Genomic DNA, 11,493 nt, shown 5'->3' on the forward strand with positions numbered 1-11,493 from the left:
ATGGATGCCTTGAATTGTCTTCAAAGACAAAACACATTCAGTGCAAGAGTCAGTTACAGATAAATTAGCATGATGAGCCGTCTCTCTCATTTTTGAAGAAGTAATATCTTTTAACTTCTAGACTGAATTGGCAATTTTATTACTCAATGGCAACAGCAGTACATGTTCACACCGGGTAATTTGCTGTGTGATGCCTCTATGCAATGTCGTTAAAAAAGTGGAAAAAAGTCCTATCTTGGACGAGTGTGAACTGCAGTTCTGCAGGTGAGCTCCAGCCAGCAGCTTCTCAGCAAGGCTGCGGATCCCACACCTGGAATCCAGGACGGAGCAGAGCAGCATGAGGAAAAGCTGGTGGAGCTGGAGAGAGAGGGAGCAGTGAAGCACCCCTGGYGTGAGGCTGGTAGTGGCTGCTCAGCTCCAGATTGCCCATTCCCGCAGAAAGGAGTGCTCTGGAAAGGCTCTCGTTCTGGGGCAATGAGGAGAATGTTCTCCAGCAGCTGGAGTTGGTTGGGAGCTGTCGATSCCCTCAGAGACAAGGCGCTGCAGCGCAATTTTCCGTACTGGTGAATACACTCGAGCAGAGAATTTGTAAGCACAAAAGTTGCCCAGTGTTTACAGTGCTAATAGTCCTGTAGACTTGAAATTGCCGTTAAAAAATGCATATATGTGTATGCACACACTTTTGTTAAAATTTTTAAGTTAATCACTTAGGTGAGAAGGTACTTTAAAACTGTCTCACTATGATAGTTTCTTCCTAAATTTATAGCTTTCCTAGTATTTTTCTTGAKTTTTTTTGTCAGAGCTTTTTATTTATCCTTGAAGCTCATTATTGGCAGCACTAGGTAGGGGTTTTTGACAAGAATACTTGAAAAGCCATGATTTTATTATGAATGTCATATGATTTCTTATCTGAATGTGTAATGCTAAGCACCTTTTATTAAAATGATTCTTCTAATTTCTTCTTACTGCTCTCTAATATGAAAGTTATCTTGATTACAGATGAGTACGGTTGTTCAAAAGGTTCATTCTAATCTTCATTTTTCCAAATTATTGAAAAGCGGTGACAATATATACTTTTTGCCCTCTATCAGGGGATGCTATATCCTTGTTATTATCTCTTTAACATTTTGCTTAATTAATTGCTGACCTTGCAGTGATGTGACTTCTCCCCAAAAGTAGTTATTTACATGTCAGCTGGATCTTTTGTAGATGAGTTGATAGTTGAGTGATCCACTCCTCCTCTCCCTAGCCTAAAAGAGGTTCTGAAAGTATATACTGTCTTTCTGAAATCCATTTGCATGAGTGACTTCTTGAGATCCTAAGGTATACAGGTTGCATGTTTCCATGTCTGTCTTAACATATTCCTCACTTGCAATAATTGGGGGAAAAAAAAAATGTTTGCTGCTGTATTGCTGTAATACAGTTTGAACCCAGATTTATTGCAGATAACCCCAATCTCATTAGTTTTAATGAGATTGTAAAGTTCAGAATTAAAATGTCCATTGTCTTAGCCTTGGTATAATATAAAATACATATACGCAATTTATGCATTTATAAAAGATTTGGCCTGCCATCTATTTCTGTATAACAATGGAATGATGTGTTCTTTTACCTGTTATGAGTATGGCTCTCAAATTCCAAAGTACATTCCAAAATTTACCCAAAGGAGTCCTTGGGACGCTATTCAAAGTTCACAGTGATGACGTAGAGTTTGAACTTGTATCATCAATTCTAAATTCTTTGCTATCATGGAATTTACTTTTAGGAGTCAAGAAATCTGCCTTTGTGACTTTTTATTGGAATAAAAATATTTTTAGAGAGATGGCAACTGAGGTMTATTTCAGATGCGTTCACCAGCTTTTGAAAAGCTTGCAGCTGTTAAAGGGTCAAAATTTACTTATTTTAGTTTCATTCACTGCTTCCGTGCTTTCTGAAACTGAGAGTAACACAAAGCATTCTTTGTTTTGAAGTTCACCTTTAAAAAGTCAGGGTTATTTAGTGTACATAATCACAATTTGGGGATTTTGGAGAATTAGAGTGGTCAAAGGTTTTTGTATGAGTGGCAGTTAGTGAAAAAGGTCATAAAACATATTGCATACCTTGACAAACATGATTTTCAGCTTAGTATAAAAAGTATAAAAAAGTTAATTTAAATACTGACATCATAGTATGGAAAATGCTCCTAATGAAGGTGGCTTTGCCTCTAGCAGTGAATGACAGCATGCAAGCATCTATTCAGGGAGAAATTTATAACAGCATTTAAATAATGCTTTAAAGTTCTTGTGCTCRATGTCAGCTTGACATGCTAACACATCCAAAGAAATTATTTTTACTGTATGTGTCTCTGCTTTGCCATTTTTGTTTGGCTTATCTGTGTGGTTTTTTTTATAATTCATTGCTCTTGGAAAATGCCCTGCATCGTTATTATGTATATTTTGCTGCGCAATGCCCGTATCTCATCATGGTTCATTAAAGGAATCAATTTAAATATATTGGTTTAGAAAATAACACATGGATATTTCTTTGCATTTACATTTCTAGGCGGCCAAGAGGAATATGTGTTGTCATATGAACCGGTCAATCAACAAGAAGGTTGGTAGATCGCATTTAATATAAAATAAATGCTGTCTGAATTAGCAGAGTGTTTCAGGTGACATATCCATCTAATGAAGTAACATCAAAATGGAAATAGATAGAAGAAGATCTATCACATGTTATATTTTTCTGTAATTTCTGATGGGATCCTGTCACTTCCTTTTTCATCTCATTTTGTTCACTGTGTACAAATGGGTGTAGCCTTTTTATTATTCCCATTCATCTTCAGAGATGTGAACAGTTGGTTTACATGGTGTGATACAGGGTTCATATATTTTTAATTAATCTGTAAAAGGGATGTCTTTTGAGAATAGTTGATATGTATTCCATATAAAATATTGTGGCAATTTAAGTAAATACATATCATGTATCTGTGTGTCTTGAGGGTTACAGCTTCATTTTTGTTGTATGCAAGGAGTGGTCTGGCCCAGGTGCGTTTAATACTGTATTTGAACGTGCATGTACAGACTTTCTGCTCCAACATGTTGAGTTTAGTGCTTGGGCTCCACTTGGTCAGTAGCTTGTTGCTCAAGACTAATACCAGCTATATTATTTAGGTCATATGAATTACGATTTTGACAAGCTTTTGATAAAATCATGGATGAGAAATTAGTGAACCACCCCAAGCCTTTATGCAGAGATGTTTGTTACTGAATTAATAGATTGATAGTTACTGTATCCAAGACATTTTTTAATCAATCTATTGGTATCTTTGTACAGCACTAGCTTTCAGAAGTCAAATGAAAACATGTTTTATAGGTCAAACTTTATATAATCTGGGCCTTTTTCTGCAGTAATGACATATTCAAGCTAAAAATAAAATGGGTGGAGCTGGAATCGTATGTTAATGCTGAGTTACATAGATATTATTGCCTTCCTGTGGGCTAATACATAATAATTAGGTATCTTTAACTTGTCCTAAAGATTTTAAGATTTCTCCTTTTGCTGCTTTCATTCAAATAGAGACTGTTATGTGTAATAACGATTTTTTCAAAGATTTCATAATGCAAAACTGATTTTTAGTCACTTAGAGTAGTGTTTTGAGGGTGAAAATCTTGTATCTCACCTTGACTTCAATATTAGTTGTTGCATATTCTTCAGTGTGTTTTTTGATTTGATTTCCCCTCCATCTGCTTTGAGAGTATTGATCTTGTCAATCTTTAACAAGATTAAAACTTGTTTTACTGAAATTTAAAGCTTAGCAATCTGCTGTAATGTAACTGATATTGTTGTTCTATGTTTAATAGTCAATTATACTCGACCTGTGATTGTTTTGGGACCCATGAAAGACAGGATAAATGATGATCTGATCTCAGAATTTCCAGACAAATTTGGCTCATGTGTTCCACGTAAGTCTCAGCAAGTACCAAATTAATTCTAAGTGGATTATTCTCCTTACTTATCCTCTGTATGTTGAGTTAAAAAATGTTAATACTTTGTTGTCTAAGCTTTGTAGGATTATTTTAATTGTTTATCAGCTCATAACAGTTTTGAAGTATAAATGGAAGATTGTTTTTTGCCTATTACAGGAGGAAAAGTCTTTTTTCTTTTCTTTAAAAATTAGTATTTTGTCTCTAAAGATACTACAAGACCAAAGCGAGATTATGAGGTGGATGGACGTGATTACCATTTTGTCACTTCTCGAGAGCAAATGGAGAAGGATATTCAGGATCACAAATTCATTGAAGCTGGCCAGTACAATAATCATCTGTATGGAACAAGTGTGCAATCAGTGCGAGAAGTAGCAGAAAAGGTAAATCCGTGCCAGTTGGATCTTTTCAGTACCTTAAATACTAAGTGCCCAGAATGGAAAATGGACCARGCAGTGTTATTCATTCTTGCGTTTCTCAGGGCATTTGCTGCTTTAAAAGAGTTAATGTATGGAAGATTTGGACAGGTGAGCAAATGTAGTAAAAGAATCTGCTACAGCATACAAATACCTTAGATGGTACCTGTTAGTATCCTAATCCATGGACATGATTCCCGAGGAGCTGGGAAACAGCTGGTCCCCAGCAATGCAAGGTCTGCATTGTTTGTGCTGGAAGATAACTCTGTAAGAGCTGCTGGAATTAAGTGTGCAAGAGATGAAACCTAAATGATTCTAGTGATCCCTTCTGCTTTGGACAGAAATGTTTCAAGTGTTTCAGATTGCTTCTGCTTCTTTCGTTTTTACTGTGTCTTCCAAGGATTGCACTCGCAGGAGTTCAAGAAGAGTGTTTCATAATATGAGCAACCTGTGGCTTTATGGTGCTTGTGGGTCTGTGTCCTGGCTCTCAGAATTCTGCTGTTTCTGCTAGATCTCCTCCTAAAGAAAAGGCTTTTCTGATTTTAGTCACCCAAGAGCTGTCTTCTCTTATTTTCTCTCTTCCCCATCCTTTCCTCTCTGTAAAAGGAATTTCTCCCAAATCACTTGTATGCTGCCCAGAGAAAAAAAGAAAAATCTTTGGAGGAAAAGGAGATAATGATGTCAGGATATGAGGAGCTGTGAAAAGAGAGCCTGTGGCATGAACAACCTCTGAGAGCCAGAGAATTGCCTGTAGTGGGAGCACAGAGGGCAAGGGAAAGGCAGCTGCGTTCTGTCCCAGCTGCCCTAAAAGGATTCTCATTTTATCTTTTTGAAAATTTTTTAAAAAAACAGTCCAAACATTCACCATCTCAAATCTGGTGATACAGCGTGATACGTGGGGGAAGGAAAGGGATTGTAGTAAATTCTAAGTATTCTGATAGTGGCAAATTCCTGTGGCACCAGTGCTGGTTATTCACTCACATATGCTCAGTTAGTCATCTGGCTCTGGTCTAAAGTGAATCTGTGAGATGGCCACATCCCTAAAAGATGGTAGCTTGAAATAAAGCTGGTCCTTTGAATGAGCCAGTGTTGTTGGTTGGGCTGTAACCTCTGCAGGAAGGAAGGATGAAGAGTTGAGGACATCTCACATGCTAGATGATCGCAGCACCCCAGAGCGGTGCGGTGAAATTGTGATAATATTAATGTGGATGCCTCAATTTCACTGGCTTCAGTGGAGCCACATGTTCCCTTCTAAATTCTTGTACTATCCATAGCTGTGACTTGAAATCTGCTTAATGGCATTTTCCTTTCTCGTTCTTGCTTTCTAGGGTAAACATTGCATTCTTGATGTTTCTGGTAATGCGATCAAGAGGTTGCAGATTGCCCAGCTGTACCCCATCTCCATCTTTATTAAACCCAAAACAGTGGAAAACATCATGTGAGTAAAAGCAAGTACCTCGGGCTAAATTATATGAAGCTGTCAGTGAAATTCCAAGCCAGCTTGCAGAAGAAAAGCTAGCTGGGAAAAAAAAAAAAAGAGCATTTGTATTTTAAGCAGCATTTTATTAATAGCTTTATTGAGGTACCTTCCTGAGTTGAATTTCTGGAGACTTTTAGATTGGGTTTCAAATCCAAATTGGGTCTTTGAGAACCAATCCCACTGTCTGTGCAGAATTCTGGGCGATTTAGCRCCAGAACAACTCCTTTCCAGTGAGTGTCTCATTAGGTTTTAGAAGACTGTTTTTACTAGGTTTAGTGCTGTGAGAGCAGTTTTAAATTCCCTTCTAAAGATGCCAAATATTTGATAGTAGTTTTTTTATGCGTAATGTTTTTGATTTCAGGGAAATGAATAAACGCTTAACAGAAGACCAAGCCAAGAAGACATTTGAGAGAGCCATGAAACTGGAACAAGAATTTACCGAACACTTCACAGGTTTGTTTTGTTTGAGACTGTTCTCTTCTGCACATTGAAGTTTTATTGCTTGCTGCATTGTAATTGCCAGGGTATTAAGATAAGCTTGAATCTTGTTTACAGTCTGGTCTCTGATTGATGTGAGGCATTGAGCAGTCCTAGTACATCTTCATTGGAATGAGTTTGGTGAATTCAGTAAATGTAAAACTTTATCTGCAGCTTAATCAAGATCTTAATCTTGAGAATTTTACTGTTTTTTCTAATTATGGAAATGTGTTTGCTTTTTTTGATATACCAAGTRCTTAAAGCTTTTCTAGTTGCCCAGCAAAACTGTCAAATGATACTGCTTTCTAATTTTTGAAATCAGGAAGCAAAGAATATTGGTAATTAAAATTCTGGAAATCGGATGGAACATCCTGRTGGTTCTCCAGCAAACCAGATATGTGCATGGCCTGGTCCTGACAGTAACAACAAGGGATCAGCTGCAAGCACTCGAGCTCTGCTGATTTTTTGCATTGTGGCTTGCAGTACGAGGAGGAGGCTGAGGCTCGGGACGGCAGAGCTYGATCATGGGGAGAACAGAAATAGTCCTTGTCTCTTCCTGTCCTCGGCACCRGCTCCTTTCCTCCGGGCTGCTCTCTCCTGTAGTCTTGCAGGACTTGCTGCCCCATTTACCTCCTTTAGTGACGTGTCTCCCTTTGCCARCTCCTTCTCCCACTTGTTACGTGGGCAGAGCTGTGAGTGCAAAGCTTCTCTGTGAGCCATCTGCTCTCCCTGGCAGAGATGCRGGAGAGGAGGGCAGCTCCCCTTGGGAGGGAGACGGAGCAGCCAAGAGACTCCCTGCCCTGCTCTCCCTGCTGCCCTGTTCCCTGCACCAGCCCTTCAAGGAGTCGAGTCCTCCCCTTTCTGGCTGCCTCTCCCTCCCAGTRCTCCTGCTGCCTCTCCCTTCTTCGCACAGCTCTACATCTGCATATATCCTGAATTTGAGGTTCTCAAAGTATGTTGCAAATTCTTCCATTTATAGAGGACCTTCCCAAATTACTTACCAGGATGTCAGGTCTGTTTTCAGGAAACAAATACATTTTTGTGTCTATTTGCTATTGAATGATCTCATTTTAATAAATATTAATATTTAGTAGTTAGTTACTGGTGTTCTGCCAGGTGACAACTTGTCTAGCAATWTTTCAGGAAATTAAGGGACGTAATTCAAGATGTTTCAAACTTCGGGGCCATTTTATGAGCTCCTGTGCTCAGGGCCATGTTTCTTGCTTGTCAGAAGTATTGAGCTTTGTTGACAAAAGCAGATAGCAACATCTCATGGGCAGGTTTATGTCCCTAATAATTTGCTGCAGGGTAAAAGTCCTTTTTCTGGTTTGAGGTTCTTGAAGATACTACATTCCCACCTACCGCTTAGCATGTGGAGGCTGYTGCTCATATGACTCTGCTGGTGAAACAGAATGTGTGAATATTCTCTGGTCTGTGAAAAATATCACAGCATGTGGGATAAGTGAAATCCACTTCSTAAGCAGGGAAGACTTAAACACATGGAGACCCTGCAAGGAAGCATACGAAGAGCATGTCCAGCTTCACGCTAGGCTTTGGAGGAGGGAGAGTTAAGGGCAGGTGGGGAGAAGCAGGAACCTGAAGCCTGGAAAGGCAGTCGTGAGTCTTCCAGTGAGCCCTTGTGCCGTGAACGTTGGTTGCTCTTGAGCTGTAAGGACTGAACAGCCACCGCCTCCACGGCCCCGTGACAACGGGCTGCGGGCGGGGAGGAAGTTTTTAAGAGAGATGGGAGCGATGAGTAGGAATGAAAAGGAAGTAATTTGCATGAAAGCCAGTCTCGGAAGCATCACTAATAATGCATGGAGGAGCGCGTCCTGTGCGCCTCCAGAATCATCATTCCTGCTAAAGATTATTTCTTGGATTATGAGCACTGAGGTGGCAGTCATAATTAAAAAGAAGCAGTTATCTCATGGCTGCAATTTCAGACTGGAGTGTTGTATGAGCAGCTCAGACTTCACCCTCATTCTCACCAGGCCGTGCTTGACTCTGATATGTCAGAATGTGCCCTGGTGGCTCATTTCTAATTCTTCTCTGGCCTTGGAGAAAATGCATGCAACTTGCACAGTCGGAGTAGAAACAGTGTAAGGAAGGCCTGTTGACTGTAAAACTAGAATCTACTGACTGGAAAACCAGCTCCAGGAGTTATTCCTCTTTCTGGCCAAGAGCAAAGCTAGTCCAAGCAGAGGGAAACCCSTCAAGTCGAGCAGCTTCTCTGCGTTTCGGAGCACGCCTGAGGAGCTCTCCCATCCTGATCCATGCAGGCAGCTTCACACTGCCTGGCTGCGTGAGGACACAGCCCTGCGCTCTGTCCTGCCTTCTTAGGCTGGAAGCCGGGTCGAAAAGAGTGCTGGAAGGAATTCTCTTACACTGACCCTGCCATGTGGTTAGGAAGGGTGAAGAACCCCGCTTATTTGCAGTGCAGGTTAAAGGCTCCTGGACACCAGGCCTCTGAGCAGCACAGACAGTGCTCTGGGTCTCCTGCAACAGCATCAGCAAGTTGCTTTGGTCCCCCCGGATCCTGGAGGTCCCAGTGGGCGTCCAGCCCTTCAGCTGTCCTTTTGTTGCTGTGCGGGGAGAAGAGCTTAGAAGGTCGTGGCTTCTGTCTGGGGCTGGAGAAGGTGGTTGCTCATTTGCCCTGTTCTGTTTTGCAGCTATTGTCCAAGGAGACACCCTGGAAGAGATCTACAACCAAGTGAAACAGATCATAGAGGAACAGTCTGGCCCTTACATCTGGGTTCCAGCAAAGGAAAAATTATGAAAACAGATTTTTATTTTTCATTTTCTAACTGACATCCACTACTACATCTGACAACTCTTAAGCCCTTCCAGCGGAGCCTGCCTCTCTAGTTCTCTCCAGCGTGGTTCCTGTCCTAACCATCGCGATCTGCAGTTCCCGTAACGCTTACATCTGGTGTCTCTCTTAGTTCAGATAATTCGTATTATTGTGTGTTGTTGGTTTGCCATTTTTCAAACAAGACAGCGGAATGGCCTGRCCAGCTGTTAGTTTGGGGTGGGTCGGGGGGTGGGGAATTACTTGATAAAATTCCTTAATGTTTAAGGGAGAGTAACTTTCAGAGATTTTTCAAAAAAGCTTTATAGACATTCTTTTAAAATTTCATAACAATTGAAAGAAGAGTGGTACTCACGGAAGTTGTGAATCATGAGCCACTTACGCTTACCTTTAATAGCATGGTTCGGTCTGGGCAATCAGTTTCAGGGTTGATTTTTGGAGTTAAATTTCTTTTTGTCACCATATTTTTTTTTTCCAGGCAGTTAAAGAGAAACTTTAAAATTTTGAGTTTGCATTTTCATTAACTCCCATTACTACTTCTCAAGGGATATTCATTTTCATGATTTCATATGGATATTCTTATAATCTATTTTTTCATTTTTTTGCCAATAAAATTGCTAGGGATAAAGATGTGTAACGTTTTTAATCTTCCTTGTGCAACACTATTTATAGTGTCTTACAAAAATTGTTTATAGATAATGGGCATCACACTTTTTGAGCCTGAAATATGTTTAGGTGCTAGGAAACCTTGTATTTACAAGAGAATGCCAAGTTTCCATTGGCAGTAATACAGAAAACAGCTGCAGAGATGGTCTTTAGGGCAATGAGAGTGTGATTCGTAGCCTAAAAATGTGTGTGTTCTTAGGGGGTCAGATTTTAATGAATATTTTACCCACAATAACTGCCTATTTTGTTATAATAAATATATATATATATTAAACTTTCTTTAACTAAACTCTGTAACTATGGGAATTATTTTCTTTACATAGTTGCACACACGTATAAATATATATATATAAAAATATATATTTTTCTTTTACCACCTACTCCTAGCTTTTTTTTTTTTTTTTTTTTTTTTTTTTTTGGATAAAAATGCAGATTAGAATTTACCTTCCTTAATCACATGAAATTAAGTGGGCTGTGGTGGCTGGGCAAAAAAAGTCCAGGGACTATTAGTTAAAAGAAAAAAAAAATGTGCAAGTTCTCCTCTTTTCTACAAAATTTCAGATGTTTGTACTTTTTTCTTGTAATATGCATGTTTTAACCGAAGGGAGAAGTCAGACGCAGCAGTACATTTTATTTTTCTGTGCTTGTTCATGGATTGCATAGGTACAAAATCTTCCATTTGCGAAGCACAGACTTCTGTGCYGAATGTTATAAATAAGTTGTAGCAAAATGTGGAACCAACTTCAGTTAATGAAACTCTTAATCCCGTATTATTTGGTACCTGCCATGGCTTATTTCACACTGGTTGTTGTAAGAGGGATGTACTCATTGACAGCCACGGTGCTGTCACGCAACCAAATTAGCTTTGRTTTGTAAAGAATAATCCACCCTATCCATTCCATTTGTTAGAAAGAGGAGAACAGCTAATAAACTTTATTGTACAATATGTTTGTCAGATGTGTTTTTAATGGAAAGAAATGCAGGTGGTGCAGGAGTGAAGAGTGTAGCAGGAGAGAACGTGGCAGAAGCCGCCTGGCCGCGCGGGGCTGCCGGAGCTGCGGTGTCAGATGCAGTTGCAGTCGTGGCGCTGCTCTGTGGAAGAGCAGGCAGAGGCTGCTGGCGCGGGCCCAGGCCCCTTCCGTTTCCTTGGATGGCAGAGACGGCGCCTGCGAATCCTTCCCCCCGGAGCTGCGGGATGTGCAGCGGAACTGGTGGGAGCGTTCACAAGTAATCCTGCGTACTGTAGCTGCTGCTTCRAGAGAAGACCAGTCATTTGAGGTGCACAATGAGAGACCTTAAAAAAAGGCCAGTTATTTGATTCATTTTGTAAATTCTGATGAAACTTCTGAATACTGAGAAATCTGAAAACCACCATCATGTTGGAGGCTCCTACGTAGTATACATTTTTCTTTTCCTTACCTCTTCTTTTGGCTCATTAAAAAGTGTTTTAGTTGCTGTTTTGATCGAGAGCTCTGTGAGGCATGACTGCCCTGGGCAGGATTACCTCAACCGAGTTTCCACAGTGCTTTTCTTTCAAGCATTTGTCAGGTATTAGCTAGTTGCCACCAATTCTGCTTTACACTCGGGCTAAAGTCCACTGCAGTTATCTTGCGTGGTTATCATGCTGGGGTGAAAAGTAGTCCTGGATACAGAGCAGCAAACCCAAAGACCTCTGCAGTA

The 11,493-nt window shown here is 40.2% G+C and overlaps 1 protein-coding gene across 12 annotated transcripts in view; it reads left to right on the forward strand.

Moving 5' to 3' along the window:
• DLG1 (discs large MAGUK scaffold protein 1) overlaps nucleotides 1-10,677 on the forward strand; it is a 122,042-nt gene extending 111,365 nt beyond the window's left edge. For 9 of the 12 annotated variants that reach the window (XM_026039515.1, XM_026039516.1, XM_026039517.1 and 6 more), the window contains 6 exons: nucleotides 2,542-2,592; nucleotides 3,843-3,944; nucleotides 4,176-4,348; nucleotides 5,710-5,819; nucleotides 6,223-6,314; nucleotides 9,008-10,677. In XM_026039515.1, the coding sequence (XP_025895300.1) occupies nucleotides 2,542-2,592; nucleotides 3,843-3,944; nucleotides 4,176-4,348; nucleotides 5,710-5,819; nucleotides 6,223-6,314; nucleotides 9,008-9,114 (635 nt within the window). In that variant the 3' untranslated portion in view covers nucleotides 9,115-10,677. Of the gene's footprint in view, nucleotides 1-984; nucleotides 1,021-2,541; nucleotides 2,593-3,842; nucleotides 3,945-4,175; nucleotides 4,349-5,709; nucleotides 5,820-6,222; nucleotides 6,315-9,007 lie in introns of all 12 variants that reach the window. The other 3 variants (XM_026039523.1, XM_026039526.1, XM_026039527.1) reach the window with 1 other exon arrangement.
• Nucleotides 10,678-11,493: the final 816 nt, after the last annotated feature.

Source organism: Nothoprocta perdicaria, unplaced genomic scaffold (assembly GCF_003342845.1).
Source record: "Nothoprocta perdicaria isolate Ctin4 unplaced genomic scaffold, notPer1 scaffold_232, whole genome shotgun sequence".
Lineage (NCBI taxonomy): Eukaryota > Metazoa > Chordata > Aves > Tinamiformes > Tinamidae > Nothoprocta > Nothoprocta perdicaria.